General features: G+C 42.3%; 1 protein-coding gene across 1 annotated transcript in view; it reads left to right on the top strand.

Annotated features, from left to right (window-relative positions):
* Positions 1-22,510, top strand: part of RYR2 (ryanodine receptor 2) — a gene marked incomplete at both ends in the record, with an annotated part of 539,514 nt that extends 517,004 nt beyond the window's left edge. Inside the window, 11 exons of the mRNA XM_080918509.1 lie at positions 164-211; positions 2,257-2,260; positions 3,157-3,290; positions 7,776-7,836; positions 10,644-10,790; positions 12,308-12,442; positions 16,720-16,876; positions 18,938-19,002; positions 20,256-20,356; positions 21,492-21,543; positions 22,415-22,510. Coding sequence (XP_080774635.1) covers positions 164-211; positions 2,257-2,260; positions 3,157-3,290; positions 7,776-7,836; positions 10,644-10,790; positions 12,308-12,442; positions 16,720-16,876; positions 18,938-19,002; positions 20,256-20,356; positions 21,492-21,543; positions 22,415-22,510 — 1,000 coding nt within the window. The remainder of the gene's footprint in view (positions 1-163; positions 212-2,256; positions 2,261-3,156; positions 3,291-7,775; positions 7,837-10,643; positions 10,791-12,307; positions 12,443-16,719; positions 16,877-18,937; positions 19,003-20,255; positions 20,357-21,491; positions 21,544-22,414) is intronic.
* Between the last annotated feature and the right edge of the window lie 1,512 nt (positions 22,511-24,022).

Genomic DNA, 24,022 nt, shown 5'->3' with positions numbered 1-24,022 from the left:
GTTTTATTTTTTAAGGGTGCCCCGGGATTTACTGTGATGTGTTTTGCATGGAGGACGGGATGTAATGTGTATCCCAGTTGCTGTGGTTATTTCCGGGCAGCAAGAGAAGCATATAGGGGTTTTCAGTTGAGCGTCTGAGAAGTCCATACTCTTTGCCCCCCAGATCAACAGGCCTTGCTTCCCTTGCCTTAGAGATCAGTGACAAGAATCAGTAAGAATGTGATACCAATTGGGATGCTCATGTGGGCTGCAGGCTGTGGGCTTTGTTTGGTTGGTTTCCATCTTATAACTTTAAAAACCTTAACAATAAATATGATGTTGTTAGATTTTTGTATAATTGTACTGGAAGTGGTGGGGAGCACAGAGAGAATGGTGGCCTTGTTTCAGCCCCAACCCTGGCTGCTGCTAACCTCTGCTGTTTGAGAGCCTCTGCTCAGAAGCTGGGGTTTTCCTACCCACACTACCGCACAGGGTCAGTGTGGCTCCAAACACTTTAGCTGAATATTGATATGTAAAAGTGTTTGTGTGCTGAGGGCTACTATACAGAAATCTTCTTCTTCTTCTTCTTCTTCTTCTTCTTCTTCTTCTTCTTCTTCTTCTTCTTCTTCTTCTTCTTCTTCTTCTTCTTCTTCTTCCTCCTCCTCCTCCTCCTCCTCCTCCTCCTCCTCCTCCTCCTCCTCCTCCTCCTCCTCCTCCTCTTTTTAATATAGTTTTGAGAGAAGGTCCCAAACTAGACTGGCACTCACCAGGCAGCCCAAGCTGGTTTCAAACTCACTGTAATCATCTTCCCGAGAATGGTGGGACTGCAGGCATCCCCTACCCATCCCAGCCACCCCCAGACAGCCTGCTCCAGGACCCTTGCTGATTCTTTGAGCTGCTCTGCTCCCACATTGTCTCCTGGTGAATACCAGCCTGGGGCGGTACTGGCACAGGTGGTACTGGGGAGAGCTATTGTGTATCTTTATCAGTTCAGTGCTGCTCCAAACTTGGTCCTCAAGGAGACACTTAGAATCTTTTTCACCACCTGATGCAGAGATGGGGCCAACACCAAGAGCTTAAATGTAACTGAAGTGTAGTTAAGTACTCTGTGTGTGTTTGTGTGTATGTGTGTGTGTGTATGTGTGTGTGTTTGTGTGTGTGTGTGTGTATGTATGTGTGTGTGTGTGTGTGTGTGTGTGTCACTCTGTGGTGGAAAGAGTCTGGGATTGCTGGTTGTTGATATATCTTTGCACATTCTTTTGCATTCTTTTGTTACCTTGTGAACTGTCACATTGAGTTCATCACACCAATGCATAAGTGCACATCTAAATTAGACCAGAGTTTCCAACCATTTTAAAATAATTTTACATGGACAATTTGAATATCTTGCAGCTATGAAGTTTCTAGTGGTATAAAAAGAGAGTTTCTAAAATATAAAGCCAAAAGTGTTTCCAGGAAAAAAAAAAAAACCCTCTACGTTTATGTTTAATAAGCAGCAAGGCCAGGACTAGAGCGATGACACAGTCTAAGTGTTTGCTGTGTGACATGAGGACCTGAATTTGTGCCCCCAGCACTCTCACAAGCCGATCTAGTGCATGCTTGTAATCCAAGCAGCAGGCTGGCATAGGTCAGAGCCTCAGGAGGACTCACTGGCCCTTTAGCCTTACGGAAATGGTGAACTCCAGGTTCAGTGAGAGATCAAGCTGGAGAGGGAATTAACCATCTGACATTGATCTCTGGCCTTCAGACACACTCACAGATGTGCACGCATCCACATGCACGCATGCACGCACACACAAAATAACAAGGTAGGGAAGAAGGGAGGAAGACAGAGCAAGTCACTCCTGGGTCCTCCACTGCAGTAGCTGCCGTGTCCTCTAGGGAGAAGAGTGAGCCCATGTGTGCCCTGTAGACTGGCCAGCACAGACTTCTTCAGCCCTGAGGAAAAGAACACAGCAGATTGGCTTACTCAGCCTGAGAGGCCTTCACTCTTAGTCATTTTACCACTTGTCTTTAATGCTTTCTTTAACCTGTTTTGTGCACATAGACCTGTCATTCCTGGGTACCCTCTGTCTGCCCTTCTTTCCTTCTCCCTGTGTCCTCTTGCCTTCCACTTGGTCTCCTGGACACACCCTCCTTTGCTTGCTTTCCTCCCTCTGCTCCTGCTGTTAATGATCTTTTCTGTTTTTCTTTCCTCAATCTACCCACTTTTTTTTGTCCATTTTGGCTAGTTTTTCCATTTTCTCAGTACCATTACCCTTGCATGCTTGAATTTAGGCCCGTGAGAAGCACATCACGGAGATGAACGTGCTGGGATTTATGCTGAGCTGCAAGCCATGTCAAGTACTAAGCATTCTTTTATCTTTCATTTACACCTTTCTTTGTGTGTGTGTGTGTGTGTGTGTGTGTGTGTCTGTGTGTGTGTGTGTGTGTGTGCACATATGTGTGGATAGTTGTAAAAGCCTAGGTCAGCTTTGGCTATTGTTTCTTGGAACAGTCCATCGAATTTTGAGACATGGTCTTTCCTTAGGTCCTGAGGCTCACCAGTTAGGCTCAGCTCTCTGGTCATCGAGTCTCATGAATCTCCTTGCTCTGCTTCCCCAGTGCTGGGATCATACACACATTCAACCTCGCTCGGCTTTGTACAGGGCTCTTCATCAACTGAACTATCTCCTCAGTTTCTTAACCTGTACAATGGGATGAAAATATTAACAACTGGTATGGTACATCATGATAGACCCCAGATATAAAGGAAAAAACTTAGAGACCATGACAGTTACAAGAATTGTGACAAAATCCCTGGTAAAAGGAATGGTGGTCACCTTCCTCCCACCTCCCCCCAGCATCTTGTTCTTGTATGTCCCAGCGGCCCTTCCTGTGCCTCTATTACTAAAAAGGGCATCTCATTCCTCAGAGACACTTCTGGCCTACATGGAATGGGGTCAAGGGACACATTTAGCTCTGGCTAGCTCACTTCCCTCCCTTAGGAAACAAGCAAGTGCTGTAGATTCATTTAGAATTTCGACAGCATGATCCTAGAAAATGGACTGTAAGCTAGAAGGATGAGTTTTCTGCAAAATCATTCAAATATATAGCAAGAAAACTACTCTTACATACTTGAATAGGTATCGATATTTAATAGTTAAGACCAACGATGCATTTCTTTCTTGACCACAGGTGATGGATAAATATGGAGAGTTTTATGGGAGAGACAGAATCAGTGAGTTACTGGGCATGGATAAGGCTGCACTGGATTTCAGCGATGCAAGAGAGAAGAAGAAGCCCAAGAAAGACAGTTCTTTGTCTGCTGTGTGAGTAACACTTCTGCCCTACATGGATGTGGTTCCGGGACACATTTTGGACTGGCTAGCCCACTGATTTCCCTTCCCTCCCTTAGGAAAACAGCAAGTTCCAAAACGAAGTGGTTGTTTATACCTCCAAGTTTCCTTAGGGTTTCTGTGGCAGTGAGGAAGCAGCATGACTCAAAAGCAAGTTGGGAAGGAAAGGGTTATCTGGCTTACACATCCACATCATAGCCCATCATCAAAGGAAGTCAGGAGACAAACCCACACATCACAGGAGCCTACACCCAGGAGGCAGAAGCTGATGCAGAGGCCATGGAGGAGTGCTGCTTACTGGCTTGCTCCTCATGGCTTACTTGGCCTGCTTTCTTATAGAACTCAAGACCTGGGGTGGCACCACCCACACAGATGCACTGGGCTCTCCTACATCCATCCCTAACTAAGAAAATGTCCCACAGCCATATCTTATGGAGGCATTTTCTCATCTGAGGTTCCCTCCTTTCAGATGACTCTAGCTTGTGTCAAGTTGACGTAGAACTAGCCAGGACCTGAGTGTTTAGAGCTTTGGAATGGAGGGTGGTTTTCCTAACGTATTATTGTCATTGTTGCTGTAACTCATTTCTCATTGAGACAGAGTCATGCCATGCAGCCCAGGCTGGCCTGGAATTCATTATACACTAGCCCAGGAAGCCCTGGAACTGACTGATAGCTCCCTGGGCCTCATCTCACCATCTTCCTGCTCTAGCCTCTTGAGTGTTCCAGGCATGTCCCCTGGAATCAACATTCAAAGATTCCTAACTTGTTATATACACACAGTAGGAGAAAAGCAGCAAGAAAATCCACCGTTCTTAATATAAACCATCTTTTCTAACCTCAGGTCCTCCTTAAAGTCAAACACAAACAAAGGCACAATACTGAACCGTGTTATTGCAGGAATACTTTTTCAGAGCAAAGTTTCATTCCAAGCCTTGGAAACAGATATATATCTACACACACACACACACACACACACACACACACACACACACACACACACATTTAAATGGAAATCTTGTAAATAATGCTGTTGACTAAGAGGAATGAGTTGGATCAAGGTCCCTTGAGGCCAAGGCGGGTTTTCTCAACCCTCTCTCGGGCACCTATGCCCACGACATGGAGGGTCAGCGTATGCCTGTGCTCCTGCCTACCTAGCAGACATGACCAGCTAGATTTCTGCAAGCAAGTCCATCATACTTGCTTTACCTAGATGACATTTTAAGGCTCTGGGAACTTCCTTGTTTTAGAGAAGTGCCGTGGTTGCTTTTTCTTGGGAAATTAGCTTTTCTTGATATTTTTGTTTTGGCTTGTTTGCACTGTGACAATGGGGATTAAACCCAGGGCCTCATGTTTAACTTGTAAGGCAAGTGCTGCCCCACTAAGCTATATCCCCAGCCTAGCATGGCTGATCTGTGTATTTGTTTAAATTTGTGATGGGCTAATGACACAGCTCAGCAGGTATTTACTGGCAAGCCTGGAGACCTTGAGTTCCATTCCCACATTCCACAGTGAGAGGAGATCATTTCCTATACAAGTTGTTCTCTAACTTATACACACGTACTATGGTACACACACTTACATATATACACGAAACATGCATATACACAGATAAGTATGACACATTTATAATTGGCAAAATCTTTCATTGTTTTATACAATAAATATTTTCAACATTGACTGCTAGCAAAGATCCAGAAAAGCCTATGTTATGATCACTGTTAAATATGGATAATAAAATCTGAATGAAGATCCAGAAAGGAATATTCAAGTTTGGAAAAGAGACTTCCATGTTCTGTGTCTTAACTGAATCACTTAGAAGGTCGAGACATAGAAGTTTAGCAGGATTCTGTGTGGTTGACACCTTGATGTGTCTACCCAGACTCAAAGCAATAGTGGCTGTTTATTCACTAATAAACTTTTAATAACCACAAGACCCTTTTGTAAACAGTTCATCAATATTTATAGCATTTATCCATCCATGAAGCTTGGTAATTGCACAATTAAATAAGTGGTTCACCTCCTCCCTGTGATAAGAAAGACTGAGCGCTTCCATGTTTTTAGGATTTTGGGGGGTGGGTAGAGCAGACAAGCTTATATCTCAGAATCCTCAAGGAACCTTTCATCCACCACCCCTCTAATTTAGAGGGTTTTCTTGAATCAAGGCTTGTTTCCAGGGGAGCCTGAGCCTTGATCAGCTACCAGTTAGCCAGGGCCACCCCTGGGGGTGGGGTCCACTCCACCCAGCATGGATGCTATGTGTGTATAGACAAGCTTTGAGTGCTTCCAAGAAGAAACACTTATTAGTGACAGTGGCGGTAAGGCTGCCACTCAAGTGTATGGCTGATGGGAAATAACCATGAAAGGAAAGCGCCAAGTGAGAATCTACCATGTAAAATTCAGAGGTCCTGAATTTTGAAACCTCCATTTTGCATTAGATCATGTTTCTGTGGAGTGTCATGCTACTCTCGTGCGGATTGTCAAGTCCCTTCTCCTCACTCCTTTTCTACTCAGGAGAAATGAATGCCAATGCCTACTGCAAACATCAATGAGCTGCTTCCAGAAGGGCCCTGAGTTAATAAAACTAATCACAACACAAAGACAAAGTTTTGCCTGAAGAAGGCAAAAACTACAGCCTGGCCTGCCAGTGCTCCATCTGGGCACCTGAAGCAAAGGGTAGCTGAGCCTAAGTGTTTAAGAGGAGTGTGGGGAGAAAAAGCAACCTATTGACGAAGAGAGCAACAAGAACAGATTCTTACCTCCCTCTATTTTCTGTAACAAACTGCTGGTTCTCACACCTTGAATTTCAGATTGGCATCTTTCAAGGCCATAATTTTTTAAAGTAATCTTAATTAATTAATTAAAGTAATTAGACCAAATCTTAAGTCTAGAGCGGCCCCTGTAAGACCTGCCCTCTATCACACTATATGGTGTGTGTTCATCTCCTCACCTGACAGCTAACCTGGAGCTGGGGCATTACATCTAAGGTTGACAAAGTTATGTCTCACCCCAAATCAGTGCCAAAATCTGGGGGAAAAAAATGAAGGTTTTTATAACGTGCCCTTCTAACATTTCGAAGCTCATGAGTGTTCAAAGCTAGAGTTTACCAGGGAGATGGCTCCCTCATAAAAGCACTCCCGGGTCCAAGCATAAAGACCAGAGTTTGGATCTCAAGCACTCACATAGAGCCAGGAGTGGATGAGCACATTTGTGAAGTTCTAAAGTTTCAAAGCTCACATGGATTCACTCCACACAGGTGGACTGAGAGACATTTAATTCGTGGCGAAGTGCCTGGGGATGGAGAGAGGTCACAGATCAGTGGTGGGAGAGACCAGCTCGCAGCAGGTGCAGCATTAGCAGCAGCTAAGAGACACTGAGAGGAGAAGGTCTAGAGTCCCTTGAGAAGCAGGGAAAGGCTAAATCCTGCCTGGAAGGAAATGGAGAGAGCTGGAGGGAACAGCAAAGGAAGCAGGGCTGCAGCTCAGTAGGAGGGCATTCAGAGAGCCAATGCAGGGTCCTGGGTATTAACCCTGCCCTTACCCACATCCCTGCGCTGGGAAGAGAAATCAAGAAAAGGAGGAGCAGTGCTCTCGTTTATAAATGTTAGCTGTAAAATAAGTGTATGTGTGTATGAGGTTTTTATTCGAACCAGAAACCCTTCTACTGAAATGCAATGAAGAGTGGACACAGAGCTAAGGAGATGACTCCCTGGTTAAAGCACTCAGGGTACAAGCATGAGGAACAGAGTTCAGATCTCAAGCACCCACCTAGAATGAGACGGGATAAGCATTTCTGTAATACCATACATACCACACACACACACACACACACACACACACACACACTACATACATATGAACACACCACATATACATATATCCCATACACACACATTACACATAGACACACAAACCACACTCACACACACACATATACACCCCTCACACACCTCAAACACAACTACACCCATATGCACACACCGCACATAATACATACCATATACACATACACTACATATGTACACACACATAGACACACACACACCATACACATATACATCATACACACACACACCACATACACATATACACACATACACACTGTACATACCACATACACACTATATACACACACCATGTACACATATCATAAATTCATAAATATATAAATAAATGGTGATGATAGTTTTAAATTACTGAAGAAGAGATGGTACCATTTTGTTTGGTTTTCCGTGATTCTTCTAGGGGTCACCACAGATCTCTGGGGTGCTTCTACACAGCAGGCCTCAGCTCTTCACTTTTCCCTGGGAACGGATGGCAATCAGAGTGCTGACCCCCTGGGTACTGTTCTCCTGAGCAGGTGTCTATCCTTGCCCACTAACGGGTACAGGCCCACAGGCTCCACAAGCATACATCTTCTATCACCGTGACTATCCATCCACACTCTCTTCTGTCATTCCAGATTGAACTCTATTGACGTGAAGTACCAGATGTGGAAACTTGGAGTCGTGTTCACAGACAACGTAAGCCTCCATCAGGCTCACTGCCTGAGTCTAGGGAGCTCTTGCAATAGAGGGAGGTTATTTCAGGAAGTTCGCAGATAACAGTGAAGTTAATAATTATGGTGTCTGAGAAAGACCCAAGCACAGACACTTTTACCACCCTGTCTTATACATTAATATAAGAACAAGTTTATATGGATTTCCATTTCAGTGGGACCATAGACTTTAGAGGTTGGTAGATATGCAAAAAATACCTCAATGAAAATATTTTAAAAAAAGTCTTACTAGGAAGAGGATGATGCATGGGAGGAGGAAGGAGAAAGCTGGTCACTGAGAACTGGGAGGGGCAGTTGGAGAAACACAGAAACGAGGTATTTTTTGGAATTCCATAATAAAATATATGACTTTATATATGTTTTAAAGACTAATACAATTTAAAAGTAGTTATGCTCACCTTTTCTCCCAAATTCAGTGCACTGAGCCATCCTGTTCTTTTTCTCCTTGCATCTCTATCAAAACCCTTTAGACAGTAAACATATGGCCCAGGTATATATGTCTATGTGACTGAATATACTCAACCATTACCAAAAGCTGTCTCTGTGCCTCACTGTTTAATTTTCACACTGGCTCTGATAGTGAATGTTCCATTTTCCAGTCTTTAAGGCTGGGACAGCAAGTCAACTCTCTTCTCTCCATCCCCATCCTTCTACCAACCATCAAAGGTACCCCTGACAGTTCAAAACTTATTTTATAACCCTTCTACCCAACCATCAAAGGTACCCCTGACAGCTTCAAAACTTATTTCATTACCCTTCTACCCAACCATCAAAGGTACACCCTGACAGTTCAAAACTTATTTCATAACCCTTCTACCCAACCATCAAAGGTACCCCTGACAGCTTCAAAACTTATTTCATAACCCTATTCATAACCATAGACCGTTAGTGTGACACCACCTTGCAAGTACTTTCTGATCAAATGGTGGAAAACTTCCTAGTGAGCAGGAGCCATCCAACTCCTGCTTCAGTAGCCCCCACTCAGAAGCAAGCCTACCCTGTCTGGGGCACACTTTGGGGCATTCGCCACACCACAGTCCTGGCCTAACCCTGTTTTGCCCAGTTGAGTCTGACCTTCATATTTTCATTTCTGTGGAATGTATTGTCATCCAGAGAAGTTGGGTGTAAGTTAATCCTGAGGGCAACCTGGAGAAGACATCTTTAAGAGACCTGTTCGGCTGACAGTCCCCAGCAGTTTTATAGCTTCTGTTTGGCCAGGCACTTGTCATGTGTCATCCAGTCTTCAGTAGTTTGGTTAGAATCTGAAAGCAACAAGGGTAATTAGATGGAAGATGGAATTTCTAGGGGCATCTACTTACCATGCAAAAAGTACCTTTTAGTATAAAAATGCTCAAAGTACCTATGCTAGGCATTGCCCATCCTCCATCTGTCACTCAAGATTAACAGGGGTCAATTAACATCACAGCCATCACTAGCTCATCAACCATTTACAACTTCTCCCTCTTCTGTTTTCCATCTGTGTCCTTTCCCCTCAGGCTTTGCATCTCTTGCTAGCCAGTGAGATGACTCCTTCTTCCTGTCCAATAACAAGTGTGTCACTACTAAAGCCTTCTTGCTGAATCCTGTCTTTTTTTTTTTCTCAAATGCCATTTTTCTTGTCATAGAGTCAAGTCTCCTATTGCTTATGAAATCTTGCATGACCCCACTCTCCTTTTCTTCACCTAAGATTAGAGTCAGAATAACAATACTAATCCTCTCCTATGAGTTACGTCATTCATTCAGTCACGGCATCTACAGGAGTAAGTAACCATTATGTTTCTACCCCTGAATTTTCACTGCCCCTACCGAACATGGACACTTACACATAGTTTACATTAATTATAATTCAAAAACTGGAATAATGGCTCAGCAGCAGTTTTAAAATACCTGCAGAAGACCTACATTTAGTTCCTAGCACAGCTATCTCTAACTCCAGTTCCAGAGTATCTGATTTCCTCTTCTGGCCTCTAAGGTCATTGCATTACATGCCCATACTTACACACAGTTACACACATGTGTGTGTGCGTGTGTATTTACAGATAATTAAAAAGTAATTTCTTTAGTTATGATTCAGAAGACTTCTCCACACAGCACCAAGTATCACTTAAGGTCACAACAGGTGTTAGTGACATCAACAAGTACTTCAGTTGCTCTTGGAATTACTTTAGTTCATACAGTGTACAATGCTACCTTAATAAACTGCTCATGATCTATGTGGCAATAGATTCTAACTAAGAGGTCTTATCAACCTCAATGTGTAGATAAATGAAGACCAGAGGAGAAGAGATAAGGAAAAAGCCAACGTTGGTGGGTTCTTGGGTTGACTGTAAACATGGATTCCCAAACAAAGGCAGTCTTGTCCCCGAGTGACATCCAATGGCATTTTTATCTCATCATGAATCATCAGGATCTTTTTGATCCTAAGGTCATGGGGCAGACTCCATAGCCAAGAACTATCTGGTGCAAAATAGCAACCACCAAGCTGAAGCTTAGACCCTGCTGTCAGGAGGTAGGATGATCATTTCTACTGTTTGTGAAAGGATGAACTAGTAGAGTTGGTGTAAAGGGAAAAAAATCACACTGAGCCTCTCATAACAAACTAAATAAAGGTAAAATGTGCAAGGAGTGAATCCGGCTGATTAGAACTGAAGAATTACAGTCTAGAGAGAGGAGGTGAGTGCAGGCTTTGTATAGAGCGAGATGGCAATGGCTCTTGCTGGTTCTTGTGTACTTTGCTGTCTGACATGCCTCCCCCCTATTTGCTCCTAACAGTCCTTCCTCTACCTAGCCTGGTATATGACCATGTCTGTTCTTGGACACTACAACAACTTTTTTTTTGCTGCCCACCTCCTTGACATCGCGATGGGCTTCAAGACATTGAGAACTATCCTGTCCTCAGTTACCCATAATGGCAAACAGGTAAAAGGTCATATTTCCCTTGGAAAAACTAAAAATCGGCAAGACATAACTCTGAAAAATTAAATCCAGCCCTTAAGTGACAATATATGCTTTTAAAGATTATCATGGCTGGATAGTATATGTCTTCTCCTCTAATCAGTAATGCCAAGGACCCTATAACACAGGTTTAGGTATTGTATTGATGGTTGAGCTAGATGACCTTGGATAAGTGAATATTTGCCAATATCAAATCCTTTTCTGGTAAAGTATAATGAATAACAATATCTTATCAGATTTTGTGCAAGTTGAGAACAAATCGAGCCAGCTCGGGACTATCTACATTGAGCACTACATTGAGGAAGTTAGTTCTTGTCTTGCTTATGAGGTGATGCTTGCTCCACCTGATTCTCTGCTGTGCCAAAAACTGTTGCAGAATCCAGATGCAATACTTGATTTGACAAGAAGGTGTTGCCATTAAACTTAATAAGACATCCTCCTGAATTTTTAAATTGAACTGAGTCTAAATGATACTATACATTGACAAGGGCGTGCTGACACAGGGGACAGCTGGTCTGAGTCCAGATAGTCCACTGACATTCTGATGGAACTCAGCTGCTCATGCTGGACCTCCGTGACAGTGCAGAAGTATACATCATCAGCTGCTTCACATGTCCAATTGGTGGTCACAGTTCTGTGCTAATTATCTGGAGCAACAGCCCTTCTATTTCAGTCTATTTAATAACCAGTGCCCCTCCAACCTGGAATCACAGCTACTTTAACTATCATTAGCCCAGTTTCTTGTTTTCTAAAGTTCAGCAAGAAGCTCCTACACACGTCTGTTATCTAAGGGTCTGAATAAAGCTAAGATGTTCATGGCATCTTCAAGGCACAGAGACAGAATCCCTGTGTGCTCCGCTCATTTGCCAGCCAGTAGGTTTCTTACAGAGCTCATAGCACAGGTAACAGCTAGAGAGGGGGCACAGGAGGTAGGAACACCTACTGTTCTTGCAGAGGATCCTGGTTCAGTTCTCTCAGCATCCATGTTGGGTAGCTCACAACTAACTCCAGTTCCATGGGATCCCACACTTTTCTGGTTACTTCAGGCACTACACCACCTGGTGTCACATACACACAAGCAGGGAAATACATATCCACATAAATAAAACATTTGGCTTACATGGCAGGAGAGCATATAGTATATTCTGAACATTAAAGCTGTGTTCTAACACATATCAATTGGATTCAAATGTGAAACTAGATCAGAATTTATCTTTACTTGGTTTGTGCTGTGCACTTCTTAGTCAATTAAGTAGTCAGGTTTAGCATAAAATGCTTTGACGGGCTGATAAATTTAAAAAAATATGCAAATAAACTTTACTTGTGAGCTAAGAAGGTGAGGAATAATGAGAGTATAGATCGTATTGGCCTATGGTCAGTAATCCAGGTGTGACAGTAGAGGACTTTCCTCCCACCCTGCCACTTACACCAGTCACACATTCTGCATCCCCAGTAAATGCTAAATGTCACCTTGCTTTCAGCTCGTGTTGACTGTTGGCTTATTGGCTGTTGTTGTATACCTGTACACCGTTGTGGCATTTAATTTCTTCCGAAAATTCTACAATAAAAGCGAGGATGGTGACACGCCGGACATGAAGTGTGATGACATGCTAACGGTAAGTTCCTGAACTGTCACCCTACCCCTGCCATCCACGTCACTGTGGGTTGCCTCATCCACAGAGCAGGAGAGGAGGTACCTGGCACAAAGGAAGGCTGAGTGGCTCTTCAAAACACAGCCCCTGTCATTCATCAGAACACCAAGAACTGATTTCCCATCCTCAGTGATTAGTAAACTTACTGAGAGATGTAGTTAGAATTGAGGCAAATGTTGGCTTGTGAGTCACTCATTCTAAGATGGCAGGTGGAGTGTCCCAAGGCCTTTGCTCTTTGCTCACCTCACTGAATTTACCTGATGTTACTCAGATCCAAAAATGTATCTTAACAGAACCTCTCCTTTTGCTTTTATATTGAATATCTTGTCCTAACAGTCCTCTTTTGGTCTTGGACGGTTAACAGATGTTCCAGCTTTCAAGTCTTGAATGTCACTATTGTACAACTTGCCTCTCTGATGATGGGTGGATGTTTCTGGAATAAAAGATCCCATCACAAGCAATGTAGGGCAGAAAGGTTTTATTCTGGCTTACAGGTCTGGAGGGAGAGAGTCCATTGACAGGGATTGACAGGGAAATCATGTAGCAGGCAGAAAAGTGATGAAGACAGGGACAAGAAGCTGGTCTCATTTCATGCATACTCAAGAAACAGGACAGCAAGCAGAGTTACACAATACAACTTCACAACCCCTCCCAAGTGACTTATTTCTTCCAGCAAGGTTCTGCCTACTGAAGGTTCCATAACCTTCACAACTGTACCACTGAGAGACTAGTTGTTCAAACACACGAGTCTACGGGGGAACACTTCATGTGCATATCACAAACATCACTCTCCTTGAGCACTTAGGTTTGGGGGAGGAAAATTAAGCCAAAGGAACTGTTGCTGGCTAGGGAGAGCAAGGTCTCTCTGTGAGTCCTTCACATGTTGGAATACCTACAAGGGCAGGGTTGTGTGTGAGTGTCAAGGGGCTGATAGGATGAGTGTGAAATTTCTCTAGAAAAAGAAATGTCCTGGAAGAGTGACACGAACAAGATACTGATAATTTGGTGAATAATAAATTAGGAATTTTTGGACTTTTTTTGGACTAGAATAGTGTACCTTGAAGTACATACAAATGCTAAAAGAAATTAAATTATCATAATGTTGCTTTTGACAATCATAAAATACAAGACAACTCAATAAATCTTATTGACCATGTATATACTTCCAAGAGGAAAATGGTAAAAGTGAATGCCAATCTTTCCCTTCACATCAGTAACAATTAAGACAGGTTTGAGTCCTTAAAATAATGAATTTTAATGGCAAACTGAATTTTCCGAATATTATAAAAAAAACAGAAAGACTCTTGAACATCAAAAATTATTATTTTTGAGAATAGCAAAAATAAATTAAGTCTTACAGACAAATGATAAGCTGGCCAAAATATATTCAATGTAAGGAAGGGATGTATTTCTGATTGACACGGTTCTCATCATACCCTTAAAAAGACATAAACCATGGCCTGAAATATGCTTAGCAGGGAAGGCACCTTTCTCCAAGCTTACAGCCAATCTGAATTCAGTCAACAGCACCTGCATGGTGGGAGCAGAAATGCCTAAAAGGTGACCTCTGGCCTCTGATCTCTGACCTCCAACCCATACCACAGTACCCCACCCCCACTCACAGTAAACAAATCAAAAGCAATGTAAGTAATTTTAAAACATTATAAAAAAAAATAAGACAATAGACAAAGGGTCAGTTGCATGGCTAGACGATGTTAATTCATTCATCTCACAGGCCTAACTCTTATTGTAAAGAAATAAATTTAGTCCAGAATAGCAGAGAACCACATTTAATTGTTAAAAAAATATGAAAGCTTACAATAACTCTAGTCAGTGGCTTGATGGAGAAATTAGCCTATTTCTCTTTCTGGGAATTGGAATTTATACACCTTTAAGCTTAGGTGTTAAAGTCTGTTTGTTATGTTAGCTGTTCTTACCATGAGGCCCCATGTGACTGTTGAACTGTAGTCACCACCCCTGAGATGACTCAGTTTTCACTCAATATCCATACACATATCTAGCGTTTTCCTTAATTTTTCCATAGGAATACCATACCCTTGACTGGCTGGACTTGTCTAGCAGTGTGGGATGTGAATACAGAAGGCAGAGAAATTCGTCTCCATTTTCCCTTTGCCTTGCCCTTGCCAAAGTGCTTGAGAGAAAGTTTAAGGCATGGACTGTGTGTCATGGCTCATGGTTTCAGAAGTTAGACGGTGCTGGTGGTGCTGGTGGTGATGGTGGTGAATGGGTGAATGCATGTCGTCGGAGGAGATCAGTTTGCATCTTGGTGGCCGGGAAGCAGAGAGTAGTAGATTCTGAAGGGCAAAATAGCTTGGAGGGCCTGTCACCAGGACCTGATTCCTTCATAAAGGCCCCACCTCTTACTCCCTCAAAGTCTCAGTACTGTTTAGATCCATCCACGGATTCATCCATTTCTTCTATTAAAGATCCACGTGTCTCCAGAAGCATCCTCATGAACACTTAACTCTTCAGTGCTTCTTTATCAAATCAAGTTGACAAGCACGCTTCACACCACAGTCTCATTTAAGCATAAGTAAGTGGGCTCTTGACTTAGCTGGAGCCTGGAAATCATCAGCTTGAGGGGCTTCTGAGAGCCATGAGCAAGACCACTGGGGGCTATGGTGTATGGGGTAGGCATATTGCCATGAGGTCTGTATCTTGTCTTTGGCTATGATGAGCTTCTGTGAGGAAGGGTGTCTGGTGTCTCTTTTCAGGAAGAGGGAACTGAATCTTTGTTTCTCTCTGTGGATGGAGAGCAGCTATCTGCACGAACGTCAGCAGTTATCAGCAGAACTTTGGGCTTCTGTCACTTCCAGCAGGTGGCACTGCAGCCAAAGTTTTACAAACTCTACCACTCACCCAGGGATGTCTTCTTTTCTCCCAGATCATGATGGTTTCAGTCTAAGAATCTAATTAAACCAGCCACGTCCTCATAGGGTTTGAACTACTTCTTCAAGAATGGGGGAGGAGTAAGTGTAAGCAGAAAAAGAAGAAAAGAAAGTCGATAGCTTGGAGTAAAATGGTGATAGCCGAGGAGCCTAGGTACAGAAGGACATTGTTGCCTGGAAGCATAGGCATGTCCCAGAATGCTCTGCAGGACCCGAGGACCCTCAGATAATGGGGAAAAGAGGCAGCTTGGGGAAGTTAGCTGCTCACACACTTGTTGGCGATCACCTCCATTAATTAGCAGTTCTCACCCATCAAGGTCTCTGGCTCCTGCTTCCTGTTCCCTGGTACCACCTCTTCCTCTACCACACACCCTTTGAGCATCCTCATCCTTCCTCTGCCCCCCTGCCCCGTCTCCTGATCTCTCTCCAGTTTTTATTTTTAATCTCATTTTTCTCCCAGACTCTATGAAAGAAGTATAGTTTTCTGTCCCTATATCTACTTCTTCCACTTCAGCTCTAACTAGGCTCAGTCTGTGATAAGAAATATGGAGAAAGGGAGTTCTGATTCTCAGGTAAAGGACGATAATTTGACTGCTGAGCCCCATACACTAGTGGGTATTCACACACTTCCTCTGTGGGCATCGTGAGCTCTGTTTGGAAGGCTGAGCCTACAAAAGCCCCTCTAGCCACCCAAAGATACCCCGTCACAGTGACATTAACCAGCTGGTACTCCTGAGGCCACTGCCATTACTCCCCATGGCCTCAGGTCCATGTACAAAGACTGATTCAAAGCAGAGCATGGGAAGTCACTTTCTCCTCAGCAAAATAAACAACGTGTTTGGTATAAAGAATTCAGACAGAAAACTGAAGTATACTGTGAAAATAAGTTACCCTTGCTTCAAACAGGCACTGTGGGCAATTTTAGCCACCAAGTTTAGAATCAATGTAGTGTCCCACTGGGCTTTCAATCTCTTGCTCCATCTCTGTCTCCAATAACCAGACAATATAAGCCTTATATACCTCATGCTACAGTAACGTGATCGTAATGCTATGTTGCCTCGTGTGCTTCAGGGCCAAGGTGCTAAGGAAGCAATTCCTTTTCTCTTCCAAGGGGCACAAGAGGTCTAAGTAGAATGAACACTGTGGAGTTTTGCTTAGGAGACAGTGCAAGAGCCACAGCCAAATCACATGAAGGAGGATTAAAACAGACAGATGACACAGAGCACAGAGATCCTCCTTATTCAGAGTGAGAATTTAGAGAGAAAGACTTGTGTTAGTGCAGTGTCAATGAGGGTGACAAGCCTCAGAAGTGCCTCTGCTCCTGTCTTCCAGTGTTACATGTTCCACATGTATGTGGGTGTCCGTGCTGGAGGGGGCATCGGTGATGAAATTGAAGACCCAGCAGGAGATGAGTATGAGATCTACAGAATCATCTTTGACATCACATTCTTTTTCTTTGTGATTGTCATCCTTTTGGCTATCATACAAGGTAAGCCACACCCAGCTGAGACTCTTGAGTATCTTGACCTTGAGCCATCTGCTGCTGAAGCCAAAACACAAGGTGGGCTAACAGTATGACATCTTTCCTGCCAAGGTCAAATGGAACCTTTTCTTCTAATATTTCTTCCTTGGGAAATCTCTAGAGAAAGACACAGAGAAATATGTGTCGATGCAAACAAACCAACTTCACAGCTTTTACCAGAAAGGGAGTAAGGGTTTATTCTTGAACCGAATTTGAGTATCCACATCCTGGGAACACAGATTTATGTTACCCCCAATCTTCTGTTTCTTACATTGGAAGCGGTTTTGTAAAGCTTTATAGTTTCACAGAACAGAAATTGTAGTCATAAATCAAGTGAAGTTTAAAAAAACAAAAAACAAATATTGGTGAGGATACGAGAGAAGCAGGTATAGGAAGATGGTCTCAGATGCCATCAGATGACATTCTTAGCTTTGGGGTTGGTGAAAGCTAGAGTTCTGCTAAGTTAATGGGTTCCAAAAGGTTTTTTAATCTATTAATCATGGGATGTTAGCTTCTACCCAAAAGCAATAGAGGAATGGGCTATTTAGGGGTCTAAAGGTAGCCCAAGCTACCTTTGTATATGGTATTCTACAGGTTTTGACTCCTAGTCCTGTAGCATTACCAGCTTTGAAAGCTTGCAGGAGCTGTGAACCATTCACCCTAAGGCAATAGCTTAGGTTATTCAAATCTCTAATCTACAACTGTGGATAGGTTTCAAACAAGGGCATCAGTTCATGTCCCCACTACAGTAGTTGGTACCTGATTAGTTCAGCATGCGCAAGCATATCTTTGTTGTTGCACAACATTTCATTGGTGACTACCTACTATGTGTCAGGTATGTCTAGTAACTCAGGTTACCCTTTGCTGGCGTCACGAGGACAATGTTAACACTTAAAATTTCCATGGGAACCAACTTAGCTATGACAAGTCTCAGTAACTTGGCCAAGATGTGCAGCTGCCCAGGCTGGGGTTGGACTCTATAGCCAGACTGAGTAGATTGGATTCAGAATCTTCCCCTGCAGCCATAAGGAAGAGGCAATCACAATTTTTCCTCTTCCTCTGGCTAACTTACAATAAGTTCTTTTCCTCTTAGTTCTTTTATTCCTGTTTTTGATTTTTGTTTCCTATTTAGCAAATGTATCCCAGCTCAAGTTAAATGTCTGTAAACACAACACTATCCTTTATATTCCACAGGTGTTACATGACACTGGTAAAGTACACAGAGAAGTATGAAGGATTCATAATCCATTTACAATGACTTTATGGAAGGAAACAATATTGTTTTTTCAGTAGGCAATATTTGGGCTGGAGAGGTGACTTAGCAATTAAGAGCACTTACTGTTCTTCCAGGGCATTAAGTTCTCAGTGCCATGTAGGGCAACTCAGCTCATGACTCTGTAAGTACTGATCCAGCACCTTTTTCTGGGCTCTGTAGGTACTCGCACATACATGAGTGTATATAGTCCTAGACATACACATAAGTAAAAGAAATATTTTTAAGAAGAAAACAGTCAAAATATTTTGAAGAAGTAATTAGAAAGTCACAGAACAGAAAGGAGCTAAAACCCCAACAATTCTACTTATCAAACATTCATCACATTTGATATAATTATAAACAGTTTATGAGGTTGATATATTTCTCAGTCCACACAGTGATATTTTATTTTTTGTCAGGCTTTTTGTATTTTACAACCACTAACCTCAGCTATTCCTCTTGGTCTGCAGTAAGTAATATTATAGCTTGTGTATGTGCCAAGTTACTTAGCATTGTTTTTTTTCTAGCCTGTCACTTCATTTTAAAATGGTTTTCCAGTAAGCATTCGGCCCAGTCACTTTATGTTCTGCTTCCAGAGAGTGTCACTTTCCTAGTAGGAAGCAGCCAGTATGACATCAGACCTCTTCCATGATCAAAGTGTCTTTTAATGTGGTTGTGCATTCTCTTTCCAGAGAACTATCCATCCAAGGGGTTCTTGTTGAATGATTGTTCACCAGTGATGGGGATTATATAGTCTTTCTTTTCAATACTAGGTTTGATCATTGATGCTTTTGGAGAACTCAGAGACCAACAAGAACAAGTCAAGGAAGACATGGAGGTGAGGCATTTGTGGCTTGGTTGTGGGGCACTATAATGAGTTATGCCCATGGTACCTAATGGCTACTGAATTCATTTGGAGCTGAATATAGTCCTGTAATTCTAAAATCTCTATGCAAAGGAAGGCTCTCCTTCAGGCCTATGCATAGGCCACCTTGCACTGTGCATAAAGATAAATTCAGTGGAGAACAATGCAGATTAGCCTAGTCCTAGCCACGCTCATCGGTTTACTTTATAACTGGACCAGCACCTGACCATGGAAGGACTTTTCCAAATCACTGATGAAGCCTATAATGATTGGTCTAAGATCTGTACCTCTTTTGTTTGGGTAGTAGACTTTGGATAGCCATCAAGTTTAGAATATCAGTTGAGGATGCAACTAATCCTGTTTAGCAGTTTATCATGGACAGATCAATCTCTAAGTCTAGGTGGGTGCATGTAGGCTGAGGAAAAGAAAAATAAAAAGACATTTCTGATTGGCCATCACGGTCCCATCCTCCTGTTAGAACCCATATCACTTAGGAAAATGCCAAGATACTGTTACAATATTAGTTAGATTTGTACTCGGGGGCCATATCACAATCCTCAGTAGGTGATTTTTGGCATACGTCGAGGAAGTCATTGAGGAGCTTCTTTCCAACAATGTGCTGCACAGCATTTTCTGGAATGATGTAAACAAATGCCTGTTTATCTCCGGTAGGGAACTATGTCGAGCCAAAAAATTGATTCCACTCAAGTCTACCTTGGACCAGTGAATGCCTTGGGATTATTTACAAGGACATGGAGGAGGAGTTACTTACAGAATTGTGGATTTGGAGGATACTTGCAGTAGCAGGAGTGAGGGACTTTTTTATATCAGCATGGTTGAGGGGTTGTTCATAAGAGCATGAGTGGCTTAGAACAGTTGCATCACTGAAAGTTCCACAGAGATTAGGTGATGACTAAGGACAGCTACATCCCTAGAACTCCCATCTGCCACCTTACAGACAGCTGCACCGGAGAGTCTCTTCCTGCTCACCCAACCGAAGGGAGGGGCCTATTAAACTTGTACCTCTCTCAGCTTCCTGAGCCTAGTCAGTTGCCTGTGTCTAGTAAGTTTCTGGTAGGTTTCCTAAGATTCCTAAGTTGTCTGAGTATTTCTTCTTCCTCTAGAAGCAATGGTCTAAATTCAGAGGTGACAGCTACTCAACCCATGGACTGTGTTTTCCCCCTCTGCTATCTTCTGACAGCCTGTTTTCTCACCTTGTCTTCTAGACCAAGTGCTTCATCTGTGGGATAGGCAATGATTACTTTGATACAGTGCCGCACGGCTTTGAAACCCACACTCTACAGGAACACAACCTGGCCAACTACCTGTGAGTGCCCCGTCACAAACTCACCCCTCCTCCAGAGCCAGTTCTCTCCCATTCCTATGAACTCCAGAAGCAGGGCAGTGGTTGAACTCCAGGAGAAAAAGGCTGGTCCTCTCCCCTTGGAGTAGGCAGACTTAAATAACTAAGCTGTCTATTTTCATGCCAATGATAATGGAGGATATAGAATAGGGGCGGGGTGGTATAGAGCCCTGCAGAGAGGCTTGGCCATGTTCCTGTTTAAAGCAGGAACCCTCTTGGTGCAAGTCTGAGATAATGCAGAACCTTCCTTGTCCTGCATTCTTGTTTTCTCATACTCTCCCTGCTTTGAAGACCTATAGGTCTCTCTGGGTACTACATAAAATTCAGTAAAAATGTTTTGTTGTTTATAATAGTGATGATAGTTGGGGTTTTTTGTTTTTTTTTAAACTTGGTTTTACATATATGTATATATTGTGTATGTATGTATATGTATCTAAGTATATATAGATATATGTATGTATGCATACATGCATATGAAATAAAAATATGGCCTTTTCTTGCAACTAACCCAGACTACAGTTTATCAAAATATCATTCTTAGTTTTGTTTCCAATTTTAACATCATATAGACAATGTTATTATGTCAAGTAACATGATTAGAAAGGATGTAGTTGCACTATACTCAATTAACCTGATAATTGAAGATATGAAGCCAGTTTTCAATTAAAATTTGTCACTGTTGATTTGAGCCTGACCAAAAACAATCTACCTCCGAGGGCCATGCAGGGTTGTACATGCCTTTGTGTTCCAAGGGGCAGGCAGTGTGTATTTAATCCCAGGACTGGAGAGGCAGAGGTAGATGGAACTTTACATAGTGAGTTCCAAGCCAGCCACAGCCACATAATTAACGTCCTATGTCTTTTGGTTTTTTTGTTTTTTTTAAGTAACTCCGGTATAAAATTATGTGTAAAATTAGACAGGCCATCTCAGAAAACATGCTTATTCCTTTCTGGTACATTGTAATTAATTTTCAGAAATTGAATTTGTGGTGTTTTCTCCATGTTCATAATCAGTTACAATCAATATGACTAAGTCTCATTCCCGTTTATGCTAGTAATTTTATGTAGTCTACCTCTGACCAGTTTCTCTGTCTCTGTAGGTTTTTTCTGATGTATCTCATAAACAAGGATGAAACAGAACACACAGGACAGGTGAGTGAAGGCCAGTTATGCGCCATCATGAGGATGAGACTGTAGGACGATGATACACAATACAGCAACATGGAGAAATTCAACACTAAGGGGAAGAAGTGTTTTTCAGGGGCTAGAGAGGTGATGTAGTGGTTCAGAGTGCTTGCTGCCTTCTGGAAGTCTGAGGTTCTGTTCCCAGCACCCATGTGGTAGCTCACAACTACCTGTAACACCAGCTCCAGGAATCCTTCATCTGGCCCCCAGGAGCACTGTGCTCACCAGCATAGAGCTACACAAACAAAATATTTGATTTGAAAAAAAAACATTGCTTTTAGATATTAATTACGCAATTTTATGAGATGAGTATCAAACAGACTGCCTCCTTTGAAACAGCAAATTTCGAATTTCACATTTAAAACTAAGCTTTTAAGTGAAAATACTAGGTTGACTTGTGAATTCCATCTTTTCTTCTTCTGTAAACATTGTGGTTATTATGGGGCCTGGACTTTCAAATGAACTTCTGCTTACAGTATTATAACTGGAAAAAATATTCAATGTCTATGGGTTTTAGGAAAATTTAAATTTCCCCATCTGGGTTTCTCGCTACAAATGAATAATAGTTTGAACATGGATGATATAATATGATGATAATAAACAAAACCTCATAGACTTAAAAATATGGTTTTATCATATTGGTCAAGCTAAAGACCTTGTGTTTATTTGAAGATCGCTTATTACTGAAAGAAATTGAAGTGAGGCTATCCGAATTCAACGGAACTTTTCTAATTTTAATGATATATCAGTGGAGTTGAGTTTCTTCTTGTACTCCATCCTGTATTATCAAAAAGATTATGGAGACTGGGTTAATACACTGATTTTCTCTGCTTTCCAGGAATCTTATGTCTGGAAGATGTACCAAGAGAGGTGTTGGGAATTTTTCCCTGCAGGGGACTGTTTCCGGAAACAGTATGAAGACCAGTTAAATTAACACCATGCCTTGATTGTCTCTGAAAAGCAAAAGCAATCTGTCTCTCTGTCCGTCTCTCTCCCTCCTCTACCTTCCCCTTCCCTCCCTCCCTCTGTTCCCTTGGAAGCACTGCTCTTATTTTCCACTAACCAGCATCCTGTGCTGATGCTGATGCTCAGTCTCAGAGGACCTGACTGTTCTCCCCCCACCTCATGCATCTTCACTGAGAAGCAAAGACCGAAGAACAATCCAAATAAGCATCCAGAGCAAACAGGAACTCTGGAAAGAAATTCACCATGGCTACTCTACCATACCACCCATGGACAGCTTCCCCTGAGGGTCATGGAGTCTCTACAAGCTGCCAGACCTGTGCAGCCAAGCATGGCAGCCACACTCACCCGGGCTCTTTATTTTGCCATCCCAGAAGGAAGTGTCTGAGGGTCATAGAGCACTGTAGCACTTAACAGGTTACCATGGACACCAGTTGCAAAGGGAAATAGTGCCTTACTATAAGTGGGTTGAGCTATGCAGAAGATAATGTGCATGACAAACTCCTTTATTTTCTCTACATCAACTTTTTTTCTTAGATAAAATGGTTTTGTGATTTTGGTTTCCTTCCCCCCCCCCCTTTATTTTTTTCCTTGGTGGCGGAGGGTAAAAAAAGCTGTGTGCGCTATTTTCAAAAGAAGGGTGGTGTGTCTCAGGACAGAAGGGGGCTCTTGTCATCCAGCTACATCACATTTACCCTCCCCACTTTGGTAAACACTCTGATGCAACGTGGCAACTTATGAAATCTTTGTATGAAAAACAAAAAGACTGCAAAAAAAAAAACCCCACAACTTTCAAAAGAAATAATTCATTGCATGTTTATTATGCAAGCTTCAATGGACAAAGAAAGCCTTCAGAAAGAAGTTGATTGAGACAGGAGAACGTTCGTGATAATTACATCCGTAGTAACAAAGCTGTGGACTTTCTCATACATCTGAAGTCAGTGTCATCCACCAACAGATGGAACCATCGCCAATGTGACAGTAGTCTTGGGTTTTCCTCTTTCTTTTGGCCACCTGTGATTACTGGTTAAGGAAGTCTTTACCTTTTGATATCCAAGCTGAAGCAATATCCATTCAGAGATTTCATTGGTTGTGCCATAAGACATGGGTGACCATGTACATCTATTCATTTTCTGATTTTCTTTTTTCTGTTCTCTTTTCATTTTGAGTCCTTTTAAATGTAATTCTAATCTTTACAATTAAAAAGGACAGGTTCAGAATGGAAGCGAGGTCATTCTTCGAACATTGGAGATCTTTTATTACAAGTATGCTTGTTAATTTTAGAATTGTAAAACAGCTCTAATTAAACTATTTAACTAACTTCCTTGTTCTTCTGTCTCTTCCCATTTCATGTATGCCAGGAAATCATAGAATCCCAAGCTGTTAATTGAATTTAATTGTGTATAAGACAATCCCAGACACTTTACAGACAGACACACATAGCAGTATTTGTGTCCGTGGGAAGTTGGGTCCACCATGAACT

The sequence above is a fragment of the Micromys minutus genome (genome assembly GCF_963924665.1).
Source record: "Micromys minutus genome assembly, chromosome: 6".
In the NCBI taxonomy this organism is placed as follows: Eukaryota; Metazoa; Chordata; class Mammalia; order Rodentia; family Muridae; genus Micromys; species Micromys minutus.
This window is presented reverse-complemented; position numbering and strand designations above follow the sequence as displayed.